The 15,964-nt window shown below is 42.2% G+C and overlaps 1 protein-coding gene across 1 annotated transcript in view; it reads right to left on the bottom strand.

Annotated features, from left to right (window-relative positions):
* Positions 1 to 12,503, bottom strand: part of asb2a.1 (ankyrin repeat and SOCS box containing 2a, tandem duplicate 1) — a 41,987-nt gene extending 29,484 nt beyond the window's left edge. Inside the window, exons 1-3 of the mRNA XM_043697183.1 lie at positions 12,351 to 12,503; positions 1,835 to 2,090; positions 342 to 431 (exon numbers count right to left, since the gene is read on the bottom strand). Of these exons, the coding sequence (XP_043553118.1) occupies positions 342 to 431; positions 1,835 to 2,070 (326 nt within the window). The 5' untranslated portion in view covers positions 2,071 to 2,090; positions 12,351 to 12,503. The remainder of the gene's footprint in view (positions 1 to 341; positions 432 to 1,834; positions 2,091 to 12,350) is intronic.
* Between the last annotated feature and the right edge of the window lie 3,461 nt (positions 12,504 to 15,964).

Raw genomic sequence — 15,964 nt, 5'->3', positions numbered from 1 at the left:
TGCACAATCCTTCTCTGTTCTTTATTGTATGGATGGGAACGTTTGGATAAAGATTATTTTTGAAGGCTGGGCTGCAACCAAATGTCCAAATCTCGTTGCAAGTAAACTGTCATATTACAAAAAAAACTGTTAAATAATACGTTGTCATCAAGCGGAATAAATTACGATAAATTATCCTCTCATCGCTGTATCTCAATCGCTGAAATTCTCAAAGCTATTTTTACCTGGGGAATTTTCAGTACATTTAGGATGAACCTATCTACCCCACCCCCGCCCTCCCCGCCCGGTCCCACCGACCGATCCCTTCAATAATCCGGGTCTGGATCTGAAGATATACTTACACCACCGGCTTGGAGGGTCGAATCAGTCTCCCATCGAATCTCCTTGATCTCGGAGGGTTGGCGGTCGGAGCAGAAGTAGTCACTGGCGACCTAAGAGAACGGCGAGGATGAAATAGTGAAAAATATTCCGCGTAAGAGAAGCCCCTCATTTTTCTCCCCTGCAGCTCTTCCAACTCAAAATGTGAGGCGCTGGCACCGATCGGCTCCCGCACGTGTTTATTTTTGGCTTCGGAGACGTCGAGGGACTATTTGACCATATAAGACAATAGAGAGCAACAGGCTCTGAGAAGGGATTGTGGAGGGGACTGCTCAGAGACACACAACCTTTGCTCAGAGACACACAACTCGGAAAACGTTAACTTCAATCTTACGGTACCAGTTGTATAGTTATTGTCATCCAGGATGACCTACTGTTTAAATAAAACAACGGCGAGACCAGACAAAACAAATCCTGGCAACTGTTGGAAACGAATCGATCACAAAGGCTGATAGGACAGGGGGTAAGACTGAGGACAACACTGACAGACCGCAGGAAATGGATGGGAGGACAACACATCTTGCATTCCCAGAGGAGGAGTTAACAGGTTGAATGACCTCTCCGTAAAGGAATCAGGAGGTTGGTAGATGGCGCATAGGATTAGTTCGGATGAAGCAGGAGATTAGGATAACCTGAAACACCCTGGAGCGGGCCCTTCGGCCCCTTGAGCCTGTTCTGCCAATGAAAGAAACAAGGGCTGATGTGGTTGTTGTTGTCTCAACTCCACCCTTCGTGTGTGCCTCTCTCCTCCCCCACCTCCATATAACTCTTGATTCCATTGTCTATCAAAGGTTTAACACCGCCTTGATTAAATGTATGTCCTAGCCTCGAATAGCCAGAGGACATCTCCTGCACACGCAAACACACTGAACTGGATTTAATCGCTGGTCTGAAATGTCGTCAGGCGAAGAAACTGCCCATGGGGATATCCTGCTCAATGCTCTCAATATCCTCTCCCCGACTGGCCATAGCTATGTTTTGTGAATTGTCAGCCCACCCTCACCCTTAACCAGTTTCCCGTCAATAACATACTCCAATGTCTTCCAATGGTGTTAAATGGTAATCTATTTCGTCTGGAAATCTTGCCTGGTTTTCACATCAATCGCAATGAGTAGATGAACGATGCGTTAGATCCGACCAGCAGCAAGGCGGTGAGATTGACCAGCAGATAATAGAGTTAACAGGTTCGGCCAAGGTTTTACTGCACACACACACACGTTCAAATACAAGAGACCATTGCCTGCCAGCTTGGAGCAATCGTGCCTGCTTCAACATTGCCCCAGGGATAGCCAGGCATGTTCCTGCAAACAGGGCCCTTGGGACTTAAGGCTGAGCCAGGCGAGTGTTGGATAAACTGGTCTCTTGAGCCTTTCAGTCGGAGAGCTGTGTCTGCTTGTGTTAGTGTGTGGATGTTGCTGTCAGACCGAATCACAGCGCTCTGTACCTGGACACCCACCTGGTCTTGGCACAAGCTTGAGGGGCCGCGGTCTGAACCACACGCCCAGTCACCTGGGCCTGAACTCGATTCCTGGGGTGTGCCTGGCCCCTCGGACCTGGAGGCTGCACCGAGCCGGATTGCGCCTCAAGGCTTTGCTCGACCGCCATCTGGATGAGTTCCTCTTCACTCAGGCTGCTGTACAGACTGTACTCCTCTTGGCCAAATGTGCGGCTGGAAGTGACTCCCGTCGCCATCCTCCCGCCGCGTCTGAGGGCTGTGCAAGGAGACATACACAACAAACTTTTCAAAAGCTCGCCAAGTTTTCTTGTCGCATTCCTTGCCATTTATGTGCAGTTCTGCGCAAAAAAATCTGGGAGGTCCCAGAGAAATCAACGTGATGTAGTGTGCATGGTGGGTGCATGTGAATATTATTGTTTGCTGAAAACGGCGTGTTATTTGACTTTCTGAGCTTTCTTACATCTGTTTGGTGTCCAGTTAGAGATTGCTATTGTTATGTTAGACTCCTATTGCACCGGAGCTGCAGTATAGTGGCTGCTTCACATCGGTTATATGTTTACTATATGGGACTCCAAAAGCCACTGATTGGTGCTGCTTTAAAGAACGCACACACGCACAGACACACACCCTCTCCCCCTCCTCTCTAACTATATTTGCTCAGTTTAAACAACTGTAACAAATTCATTGTAGCCAGTTTTTGTTTAAAATTTGGATCATGGGATGTGAACATTGCTGGCAAGAACAACACGTTGCCCCCCCCCCCCCCCCTGCCACCGGAGAAGGTGTTGGTGTGCCCTCTGCATGAACTACTGCAGTCCATATAGGGCAGTTACATCCACAGTGTGGTGAGGGTGGGAGTTGCAGGAATTTGATCCCAAAGGAACAGATCCCAAAGAAATTTAGGGGGTTGGCTTAACTTAGTTTGCAAGATAGCTCGTCTCTGATGCAGTGGGATACTAACAGTATGGGTTAAGATTAGATTAGATTACTTACAGTGTGGAAACAGGCCCTTCGGCCCAACAAGTCCACACCGACCCACCGATGCGCAACCCACCCAGACCCATTCCCCTACATTTACCCCTGCACCTAACACTACGGGCAATTTAGCATGGCCAATTCACCTGACCTGCACATTTTTGGACTGTGGGAGGAAACCGGAGCACCCGGAGGAAACCCATGCAGACACGGGGAGAATGTGCAAACTCCACACAGTCAGTCGCCTGAGGCGGGAATTGAACCCGGGTCTCTGGCGCTGTGAGGCAGCAGTGCTAACCACTGTGCCACCGTGCCGCCCACAACAGTCCACAACAGTCACGATTACTGTGAAGGACTCACATTCTCAACCTCTCTCCTTGCCAGAGGCTTGGTAGTCCTGAAGTTAAACCACCACCAATTATCTCTCTCTGCTCCATGATCTGGTAAGACTATGGTGATGTTATATTTGCAAGTCAGGACAATATGTGGCTTAGAGTTGATGCTGCTCCTATGCATCTGCTGTCTTTATTTTAGTTGTAGCATTGCAGGTATAGCATGTGCTTTTGAAGGAGTCTTGGCCAGTTCATCCTCTCCATTGCCAGATTCTTCACCCAGTCATTGAGAAAGCCCAGCATCAGACCCTGAGCCCACTGCACCACAACTTAACATATGTATTAGGTATCTAACCACAGTTGTCACCATTTTATCCATCATCCACCTTGTGTAACTGAATGGTAAGGAAGTTAATTTGCACAATAGAGACAGTTGTGTTTTCTGTATATTCAGTGCCAATCTAAAAGAGACAAGCAAATCCCAAATTAATTGGATGGTACAAGATATGGATCTTCATACATAAACTTGACACAACCAATTTACTTTGAAATTGGATTAATTTCAAATTCTCTCTATGCCATATTCATGAAAATATATCACTTGGAGTGTAGAGGCAGCTTTATTGAAAAAAACACTGAATATGACTTACATTCTTGCTCTCCAGAATTCTGAGAGCACATGTTTGCTTTTTATTAGTCTCTGGTATACAGCTATAATAGCATATATTGGGTATCAAGGCCAATTCTGTAGGCTTTGCTTTGCCTTCTCATTCTTAGTTATTCAGTCACAATTGAAGAATCTCCTGCGATATTATGTATCTTCATCCCTTGCATTGTTACCTCTGGCATCCACCAAGGATCAGTCATTGGCATCTTTCTATTTCTTATCTGAATATTGCCCCTTAGCAACATCATTTGAAGCAAAAAAAAAGATTACACATGTATTAAGATGATACCAAGTCTATCTCAGTGCCATCTCTCAGGATGCTTTATTGTGCCAATGTTATTAGACTGCTTGTCCATCTTCTAGTTCTGTATAAGCTACAGTTTCTGCCAATTGCAGAAGCAATTATGTTCATCCCCTGTAACAAACTCCATTTACTCCCTGCAGATTCTATCTTCTGCCTTGCTCCCTGTCTCCACCAGAATCAGCAAAATTCATTACGTACAGCCTAACCGATGCTAAGATCCGCTTACTCATCACCCCTGTGCTTACTCTAAATTGACTCTTGGTCTTCCAAGAATTTAATTTAAAAATACTGATTTCAATGTTCACCAATGTTAATGCTCACAATCCCTTCTATCTTTATACCCTCCTCCATGCAAATCTCAGACACACTCCATTTCTCCAGCTCAAGCCTTCTGTGGATCATCCATTGCCTTTTAGTTATCATTGACAGTTCTGATTTCAAACTCTAGCTTTAAACACTAGCTAGTTTAAGTCTAGCTTTCAACTGTAAACCTCCTTGTCTCTAAACCTTTAAGATCCTCCTTAAAATCATTCCACTCATACAAGTTTTAAAGCACCCATCCTAATATCTCCTTTTTTGATTTTATTTATTTGATTACAATTATGTAATCAATTCATAATCACAATCATAATCAATCATGATCACAATTAAATGCACAATTTAAATGTGAATTGTTATTGTCAGCCATAACGTCTCTTATTTTATCAGAATCCAGAAGCACAAGAGCACAGCGGGTATTGGAAACTACTTCACATCATTTTCCTGTAAGGAGATTGTCTATGTGAATCTGCCTATTACACCATTCATTTGGAAAGTAGACAGAATGCAGACAATTTAAGTTTAGCTACAATTATTTTAGTGTACACTGAAAGAGATTTGTATTCTCCTGCTCCTCGGATGCTGCCTGACCGGCTGTGTTTTTCCAGCACCACAGCCTCGACCCAGAATGCAGACAATGTTTTATAAGAAAAAGTTTTCGATACACCCGGAAATTGGGAAATTGAATAAAATAAAATAAGGAACTTGATCATAATGTTAAAAGCAGTTTATATATTTAATTGTTTAATAATGAGTGCTTAAGGGCTAATTTATCACTGCACCAATTTCCAAAGATACAAGCTAATAATGCAAAACATGTTGTTACTAGGAGACATGGGCAATGAGAGGATATTTAATATGGCCTTTGGTTAAGAAATCATTTTTTTGCAGTGACATAGTTAATCACATGCTTAGGAGGAAATGAGGTCAATATACTAAGGCATGTTTATCACTTTGTAACAGTACATAATTCATGCATGCCACAGTCCTCTGGCAAAACTTGCTTTGTTTATCTGTTCAAAGTTAACCTCAGCAACAATGTGACTTGCTATTATTAGCAACAGTTCCAAAAGGACATTGATCCCTGTCATTTTCTCTGAAACTCCATTTAGAGTGGGAAGTGTGTGATACCGCTGTTACTTAGGTCTTTGATACTGTACATCCTTCATCATTTAAACAGCTAACTGCAAATTTTGCTGGCCATGACATGCTTCTGACATTAATGTTGACAAATAGCAAAAATCAAAGGAATACTCTGAACTGTTGAGGAATGAAAGTTGATCTAACTGAAACATTTAAGATTCTGAGAAAGTTTGACTAAATATATTGAGGGTTTGTTAGGAAAACAAAAGAAAACATATGTCAGGAATAGACAGGACAGATCAAGTGAATCCTTAGAAGCGTATAAAGGCAGTAGGAGTGTACTTTAGAGAAATCAGGAGGGCAAAAAGGGGACATGAGATAGCTTTGGCAAATAGGGTTAAGGAGAATCCAAAGAGATTTTGTAAATATATTAAGGGCAAAAGAGTAACTAGGGAGAGAATATGGAACCTCAAAGATCAACAAGATGCCCTTTGTGTCGAGCTGCAGGAGATGTGGGAGATACTAAATGAGTATTTTGCGTTAGTATTTACTGTTGAAAAGGACATGGAAGATATAGACTGTAGGGAACTAGATGGTGACATCTTGAAAAAATGTCTGCATTACAGAGGAGGAAGTGCTGAATGTCTTGAAACATATAAAAGTGGATAGATCCCCAGGACCTGATCAGGTGTACCCTAGGGAAGTGATTGCTAGGCCTCTCACTGAGATATTTGTATCATTGATAGTCACAGGTGAGGTACCGGAAGACTGGAGGTTGGCTAACGTGGTGCCACTGTTTAAGAAAGGTGGTAAGGACAAGCCAGGGAACTATAGACCAGTAAGCCTGATGTTGGTGGTGGGCAAGGTGTTAGAGGGAATCCTGAGGAACAGATTGTTCATGTATTTGGAAAGGCAAGGACTGATTAGGGATAGTCAACATGGCTTTGTGCGTGTGAAATCATATCTCACAAACTTGACTGAGTTTTTTGAAGAAGTAACAAAAAGGATTGACGAGGGCAGAGTGGTAGACCTGATCGATATGGACTTCAGTAAGGTGTTCAACAAAGTTCCCTATGGGAGACTGGTTAGCAAGGTTAGGACTCATGGAATACAGTGAGAACTAGCAATTTGGATACAGAACTAGCTTAAAGGTGGGAGACAGAGGGTGGTGGTGGAGGGTTGTTTTTCAGATTGGAGGCCTGTGACCAGTGGAGTGCCACAAGGATCAGTGCTGGGCCCACTACTTTCATCATTTATATAAATGATTTGATGTGAGCATGAGAGGTATAGTTAGTACGTTTGCAGATGACACCAAAATTGGAGGTGTAGTGGACAGCAAAAAAGGTTATCTCAGATTACAACAGGGTCTTGAACAGATAGGCCAATGGACTTAGAAGTGCCAGATGGAGTTAAATTTAGATAAATGCGAGGTGCTGCATTTTGGGAAAACAAATCTTAGCAGGACTTATACACTTAATGGTAAGATCCTAGGGGGTTTTGCTGAACAAAGAGACCTTGGAGTGCAGGTTCATAGTTCCTTGAAAGTGGAGTCACATGTAGATAGGATAGTGAAGAAGGCATTTGTATGCTTTCCTTTATTGGTCAGAGCATTGAGTACTGGAGTTGGGAAGTCATGTTGCAGCTGTACAGGTCATTGGTTAGGCTACTGTTGGAATATTGCGTACAATTCTGGTCTCCTTCTTCCTTTTGGAAAGATATTGTGAAACTTGAAAGGGTTCAGAAAAGATTTACAAGGATGTTGCCAGGGTTGGAAAATTTGAGCTATAAGGAGAGGTTGAACAGGCTGGGGCTGTTTTCCCTGGAGCGTCAGAGGCTGAGCGGTAACCTCATAGAGGTTTACAAAATTATGAGGGGCATGGATAGGGTAAATAGGCAAATTCTTTTCCCTGGGGTGGGGAGTCCAGAACTAGAGAGCATAGGTTTAGGGTGAGAAGGGAAAGATATAAAAGAGACCTCAGGGGCACTTTTATCACGCAGAGGGTGTTATGTGTCTGGAATGAGCTGCCAGAGGAAGTGGTACAGGCTAGTACAATTGCAACATTTAAATGGCATCTGGATGGATATATGAATAGGAAGAGTTTGGAGGGATATGGGCTGGGTGCTGGCTGGTGGGACTACATCAGGTTGGCTTATCTGGTTGGCATGAACGGGTTGGACCAAAGGGTCTGTTTCCATGCTGTACATCTCTATGGCTCTATGAATATGATAGGGTAGATGCAAAGACTAGGGGACATTGTTTTAGAATATCAGATTGGCCATATAGAACTGATCATACATTCAGACCTGAGATGAGGAGCAACCTCGACACATGGATGCTTGTGAATGCTTAGGACTCACTATCCCAGAATGTTGTGGATGCTCAGTTCAGATGAAGTTGGTAAGATTCCTTGGACTCTACATGAATCAAAAGATATGGAGATGGGAGAGATAGAGAAATTGACGTAGATAATAAACCAAGATCTTACCTAATGATACAGTAGGTCATGGTAGGCCCAGAGCAGGGCCTCCTGGTTGTGGTCCTAGAGTAACCCACCCAGACCCTATATTTATCCCTAACACTTTGGGCAATTTAGCATGGCCAATTCATCTAACCTGCACATCTTTAGATTGTGGAAGGAAACCGGAGCACCAGGAGGAAACCCACAGAGACACAGGGAGAATGTGTAAACTCCACACAGTCAAGTCAGCTGAGGCTGGAATTGAACCCAGGTCCCTGGTGCTGTGAGGCAGCTGTGCTAACCACTGAGTCACTGTGCCGCACCTGTGTGTAGACCTTTTATTTAATTTCTCAAGCTGTTACATTCAGAAAGCTTATCAAATAGAAAAAATAAGAAAATTTTAGAAGAGTTCAAGGAACTCAAAATTTATAAAGAAAGAACTTTATTCACAGTGTCTTCATATCCTCATCATAAAGTATTTCATAGCCAAATGTTATTCAAGTGTATCCACTGTTGTTATGTAGACAAAAGAATACTGCCAATTTGTACACAAAATCCCATCAGTGATGTAATTAATCATTTAGTACCTTTCTGGATGATGGTCAACTTCCCATTTTTTAACTGGTATTATTTAAACTACTAAATATGTCCAAACGAATTAAGCCTGTTTTCATTTAACATCTTATCTAAAAGTCATCACCTTCATTAATACAATATTCTGATACTACACTTAAGTCATTTTCTCTGATCTTGGAATGAGACTAGAACTCAAGATCCTCTGATTTAATGTTAAACAGATTGCAGCTGAGCCAAGCTGACACAAGTTCGTACCAATATTTGGGATTGACACATCTTAACTTCTTTTTGAAAGAAAGAGATGCACAACTTAATGCATATATGCAGGAGTCAGATTTTCTGGTCATCATGAATTTTGTGATGAGTATAATTATACGTTTAAAAATACTGAATTAATGACTGAATGTAATATCCTATTTTTCTCAATGAATTAATATGCATCTTTGACAGTGTCTTGTCTCTTACTAGACAGTGAATCTAATGTGAACAATAATACCCATCATGTTATCATTATGTGTACCTTCTCTAAATTAACAAGGAAAACCCAATGTGCTTTTGCCCAAATATCCTGTAAGTTTACCTAGATCCTAATATGTTTATTTTAGTGTACATTGAAAGAGATTTGTATAACTTTAGGGAACATGGTGTTCACTATTTACTTCACTTTCAAATGCTTTTCTGTGTCAAAATTTATTGGAAGGCAATGATGAGATTATAGACCACGAAGCCATAAGACATAGAAGCAGAAGTAGGTATTTGGACCCATCCCATCTATTCCATAATTTAGTAAGAGTATGGTTGATCTGGTCATCTTCGTCTCCACTTTCATGTCTTTTCCTCATAAGCTTTGTTTGCCTTACTGAGTAAAAATCTGGATATCTCAGTTTTGAATATTCTTAATGATCCACCCTCAACACCTCTCTGTGGTAAATAGTTCTGGAAGGTCACTACCTTCTGATAGAAGATATTCCATGGGTGGCACTGTGACTCAATGTTCAGCACTGCTGTCTCACAGTGCCAGGGACCCATGGTTCGATTCCAGCCTTGGATGACTATCTGTGTGGAGTTTGCACATTCTCCCCATGTCTGTGTGTGTGCTCCTGGTGCTCCAGTTTCCTTCCACAGTCCAAAGATGTGCAGGTTAGGTGGATTGGTTATCCTAAATTGGCCTGTAGTGTCCAGGGATGTACAGGCTAGGTGGGTTACACCATAGGAAATGCAGGGTTACAGAGATAGGGAGTGGGAGTGAGTGGGATGCTTTTCAGAAGGTCTGTGTGGACCTGTGGGGCTGAATGGCCTGCTTCCACACTATGGGGTTCTATGATTCCCTATCTCTATCTTAAATGGGTGACTCTGAGATTATGTCCTCTGGTCCTTATCTCTTGCACAAGGAGAAACATCTTCTCCACATCTACTGTGTCAAGTCCCTAAGAATCTTATATGTTTCAACAAAGTTGCCTCTTATTCTTCTAAACTCGGATGTGTAAGGCCCAGTCTACTCAATGTCTCCTCATAGTAACATTTCTCCACACTTGGAATCAACCTGGTGAACCTTCTTCTGAATTGCCTCCAATTGTAGTCTGAGATAAGGGGACCAAAACTGTTCACATTATTCTAGTACACGACTGAGAATAGGCCTTTTACAAGGCTCATTCATATAGTTTTTATAAAAAGCTGTACTGTAGGGTATTAATAGCTCCCTCACAGATGTGACCTTGCAAGCACAGGGAGTGAGGAAGGATCTAATTCTGAGATTCAAGGTTCAGGCTGTGGAAAAAAGTCCGTCTTGAATCTGTACATGCTTGAGTAAATCTGCACGGATATGTTCACAGATAATATTTACTTTAGCTTTAGCCTGTTTTGAAATGTAGCACATGCAGTTGCAGCTTTTAATTCTCTGAATAGATGGACTCTTTGGATCTTGTACGATGAAAGAGAGGAACTTTTGTTCCCAATTCATCAGAATTATGCAGAGATGGATAAACTTTAATTTCGCACAACAAATGTGATCCATAAACTACATGGAACAGAAGCATTATGTTGTCTTCAAGCTAGGCTAGATGTTCAACTCTAAATGCCTCAATCCTGCAGAGTCATCGACTCAATATCCCTACCAACTGAACAGCTGTGCTCCTGGGAGGAATTCCTAAATTGTCAGAAGCTGGTTGGTTCAAAGTTAGCACGTGGGTTACCAGATTTAGAGTGGAAGGAAGAATTGAGGGGTTGCGCGAGAGAGACCAAGCCCTTTCACCAATCACAGAACAGAGGCTGCATGTTCTCAGATTCTTATAGGAAGGTATTCTTGCAATGAATGGAACAGGAATTTTGTCTTTCAGGCTAAACTCTTCTAAAACGTTGAAAGTAGTGATGGATCCATTGTTGTTAAGTTGGTAGAACACCAGGGGTCTTTGTGAATTTAATTAAAAAGAAAATATTTGATGTACAGTATAATGGAGTGCAAGGGGAACGTTGGGTTCAATTTGGGATTAAAAATGAAATACTCTTGTGATTTTTCCCCCCAGGGCATTTCCGAGCTACAAAATAAATAAATCAAAGAATTGCGAACGATGGAGATTGAAATAAAATCGGAATTTGGAGGAGTCAGGTCACTAAACTCAAAATGTTGACTTTGTCTCCTCACGGATGCTGCCAGACCTGCCGAGTTTCTCCAGCAATTTCTGTTTTTGTTTGTACGAAATAAATACTTTGTGTACGTCTGAATAAAAAAAAAGATGGTCCCAATGTTGCGGTAAAGAGGGAGATTTTGAGAAAATGGACAGGATCGAAATAAAGCGGGAATTGAAACGTTGCCGGTGACAGAAAAGTCAGCGGTTCGGATGTATTTGAGATTGCTGGGGAAGTGAAGGGAAAACTCGAAGGCTTTGGTCACAGTCTTCTGATCCTTTTTAGTTGCAATAGTGCCAGAGGAGGGAAGGATTGCAAACATTACACCCAGTCTAAAACGCGGGAGAAGGATAAAGCCAGTGGCTGGCGGCCAATCAGAATAACAAAACACACACACATCTCAAAACAGAAGCCTTGACTGGCAGCTAGCTATTTCTGAACTCGTTTCTCGGGTTTGTACAGTTCATCTTGCTTCAGGTTTCAAACTGCTGACGATGTTTGTGTTACACAACAGGAACGCAGGGGGTAAACAAGTTTGATGAACTCCCAGAAAGCTATTATTGTATATACATGGTCAATACTGACTGACCGTTCCGATACTGACAATAATGTAAGTCAGAGGTCACAGGACACCAGGTTATAGTCCAACAAGTTTATAGTCCAACAAGCTGCTCCGAAAGCTTGTGATTTCAAATAAACTTGTTGGACTATAACTTGGTGTCCTCTGACTTTGTCCACCCAGTCCAATACCTGCAGCTCCACGTCATGGCAATAATATTAGAGCAGAATGCACATACACACACACAGCAAACTGCCTAGAATTTAACTGGAATATCTCGAGTCCCCTGGAGTTCCAGATCGAGCCTGGCTCTGACCCCTGGGTGTCTGTCCATGTAGACACTGGAGTTATGCCTGCAAGAGACCTAACAAATCTGGGACCTTTATCATGTATTTGTGGATGCTATCTGCACTGCCACGCTGGTTGGCTGAAACGATTATTTTCACTGATGGAATTGGTGTCGGCCTTCTCGAAGGAATTAAGGTTTTAGTGAGCAATGCGTAAACCGAAATTTTAAGCAGCCTTGTTATTTTTCTTTGGCGTTTGCATTTTTCTGAAACTCTTATTTCGCCGTTTCGAATTGCAAAGACAGCGCACACGGTTGCAACGATAAATTACCGTTTATCCTGTCGCGGGACTTCTTTGCAATCCGCAGTTCAGTGTCCCTGTTTGATCTTTTAGATTAAAGCCTATCCGGAGACGCTCCTTGAGCTTTTTTAGTAGTCCCGATTTCCTCCCGTCTAGTCTGCCTTCCACTCTGCTTGCCCTTTATGCAAGAATAGAGGGCATTGAAGCAGCTCTATTTTTGTATCAGTGCATGACCAATCATGACAGATGAACTATGGTCGTGTGACTGGAAAGTATATTTAACTGTGCTGAACTATCCTCATCGTTCTCGACTTGTCTATAGCTCTTGGTATGCTTCAAAACACTGTTGGGCTCCAGTGCTGCTTCTTTGTTGCTCATAGTGCACAGAGAATCTCCCAAACTATTTCTGTTCCTGTGGTCAAACTCAGACCCTCCCAAATATCAATGTTTGGTCTCCTCCTATTGTTCATCAACGTGATTCCAAGAGGCAACATCAGCTAAATATGTCCTATCCCTGCTTTCTGCCTTTCCTAAATATTAGGAAATTTTAGATTACTTTTTTTAGATTACTTACAGTGTGGAAACAGGCCCTTCGGCCCAACAAGTCCACATCGACCCGCCGAAGCGCAACCCACCCAGACCCATTCCCCTACATTTACCCCTTCACCTAACACTACGGGCAATTTAGCATGGCCAATTCACCTAACCTGCACATCTTTGGACTGTGGGAGGAAACCGGAGCACCCGGAGGAAACCCATGCAGACACGGGGAGAATGTGCAAACTCCACACAGAGAGTCGCCTGAGGCCCATTATTTTCAGTCCCCACTATGCAGTCTGTTCCCAAGCTACCAACTCTATCTCTCCACTTGGTAATAGTCTGAGACTAAGCTGGTCAGTTTAAACTTGCTTGACCCCCCACATTAGCTTCTGAGTACACATTTTCACCATCACAACACCAATTTTTTCCACTTCTATAAAATTGACAACTTTGCCTTTGTTTAAACTCAGCTGCTGTTCAAACCTTTATTCACACCTTAGCTACCTCCAGACTTGACAACTAAATTGTCCTCTTGGTTAGTCTCACACTTCTACCTTCCAGAAAATTGGGGTGAGTCAAAATTTACTGCCTATGGCTTAACTCACACCAGGTCCCATTCACCGCATCACTTATGCACTCAATGGCCCTCATTGACTCAGGGATGGGATAAATAGATAAAGTCTCTTCCCTGGGATGGAGAATCCAGAACTAGAGGGCATAGGTTTAGGGTGAGAGGGGAAAGATATAAAAGAGACCTAAGGGGCAACCTTTTCACGCAGAGGGTGGTACATGTATGGAATGAGCTGCCAGAGGAAGTGGTGGAGGCTGGTACAATTGCAACATTTAAAAGGCATCTGTATGGGTATATGAATAGGAAGGCTTGGGATAGACATGGGCCAGGTGCTGGCAGGTGGGAATGGATTGGGTTGGGATATTCGGTCGTCATGGACACGTTAGACCGAAAGGTCTGTTTCCATGCTGTACATCTCTCTGACTCCATGATTTCTGCACAAGCCATGTCTTGATTTTAAAATCATTACCCAAATCATTCCATTCATGACCTTGTCAGGACCCAGCCACACAGCATTCCAAGATATCAAATTCTAGCCTTTTGAACATACACAATCTTAATTCCTCTATCACTGGTGACTATGTCCTTATTTGCCAAGGCATTAAGTTCTGGAAGTTCCTCCCTGGCACCTCTCCATGTGATCTCTCTTTTCTCCATTAAGATAGTCATAGAGTCATACAATACGGAGACAGACCCTTCGGTTCAACCAATCCATGACAAACATAATCCCAAACTAAACTAGACCCACCTGTCTGCTGCTGACCCATATCCCTCCAAACCTTTCCTATTCATTTATTTACAACTAAACATTGTAACTGTGCCCACATCTACCACTTCCTCAGGAAGTTCATTCCAAACGTGAACCACCCTGTATGTAAAAAAATTACCCCTTATGTCTTTTTTGAATCCCTCTCCTCTCACCTTAAAAATGTGCTCCCCTAGTTTTGAAATCTCCCCGCCTAAGGAAAAGACAGCTACCATTAACCCTGTCTATACCATTCATGATTTTATAAGCTTTTATAAGGTTACCTCTCAATCTCCTACGCTCCAGTGAATAAAGTCCCAATCTATCCAGCCTTTCTTTATAACTCAAACCTTCGATATCTGACAACGTCCTAGTAAATCCCTTCTGAACCCTCTCCAGTTTAATAATATCCTTTCTATAACTGGGCAACTATAACAGGACACAGTACTCCAGAAGAGGCCTCACCGATATCCTGTACAGCTGTAACATGACTTACCAACTCATATACCCAAAGGACTGAGCAATGAAGACAAGCATGCTACACACCTTTTTAATGACCCTGTCTATATGTGATGCAAACTTCAAAGAATTATGTACCTGCATCTCTAGGCCCCTCTTCTACAACACCACCATTCATTCCTGCTGAAGGGCTTTTGCCCGAAACATTAATTTTCCAGCTCCTCGGATGCTGCCTGACCAGCTGTGGTTTTCCAGCACTACTCTAATCTAGACTCTGATCTCCAGCACCTGCAGTCCTCACTTTTGCCTAACACCACCCAAGGCCCTACCATTAATTGTATAAGTCCTACCTCTGTTTCTTATACCAAAATACAATACCACGCATATATCCAGATTGAACACCATGTGCCATTTTTCAACCCATTGACCTATTTGATATGATCCCTTTGTAATGTTAGAAAACCTTCTTCACTGATACCAATTTTGGTGTCATTCGCAAACTTACTAACCATGCCTTGTAATATCCTCATCCAAATCATTTGTATAGATGACAAACAAAAGTCTTTAAAAACTCTTTGACCAAACAGTTAGTCATGTGACCTAATTTCTCTTCATGACTCCATGTCATGTTTCAATTTATAATGCTCTTATGAAGCTCCTTAGGACATTTAATTACATTTAAAGGTATCATATATTGTTGTTATTGCATCAACTATTCAATGGTTGAAATACTCAGTCATGCCTTAGTTACCTCTAGACTTGACTATTAAGTGTTTTCTTGAGCAGCTCTCACCGTTTGCTCTCCATCAAAACTTTGCTGCACATATTTTAACTCATATCATGTCTTATTTACCAACTCTACTCAGCTAAATTAGCACCCAGTCTGTCAACATGTTAATTTTAAAGATCACCTGCTTGTTTTCAAATCTGTCCATGGACCCATCCCATCTGTAACCTCCTCCAGCTTTACATCCTCTGAAATCTGAGCCATCTTGAAAATATGACCTTTTATGTATCTTTGATCTTCAATATTTCTCAGGAGACCATGCCTTCTGCTTCATTGGCTTTAAGCTTTAGAATTCCTTCTCTGGTAAATGTTTCAGACATGCATAAATTGGTAGTTTTCTCATGCTCTGAGTTAGAAGGTTATGGGCTTAAGTCTACTCCAGAAAATTGAATACAAACATGGAGGTTTGCTTCTCCTGTACAGTACTGAGGGAATATTGCTTTGTCAGAGGTGCCATATTTCTGATGTTGTCTGCCACATCAGGTGGACATAAAGCATTTCATGATATTGTTCCAGTAAATTTATCCAGAGTATCTGGTCAA

This window comes from Chiloscyllium plagiosum, chromosome 10, assembly GCF_004010195.1.
Source record: "Chiloscyllium plagiosum isolate BGI_BamShark_2017 chromosome 10, ASM401019v2, whole genome shotgun sequence".
Taxonomy (NCBI): domain Eukaryota; kingdom Metazoa; phylum Chordata; class Chondrichthyes; order Orectolobiformes; family Hemiscylliidae; genus Chiloscyllium; species Chiloscyllium plagiosum.
This window is presented reverse-complemented; position numbering and strand designations above follow the sequence as displayed.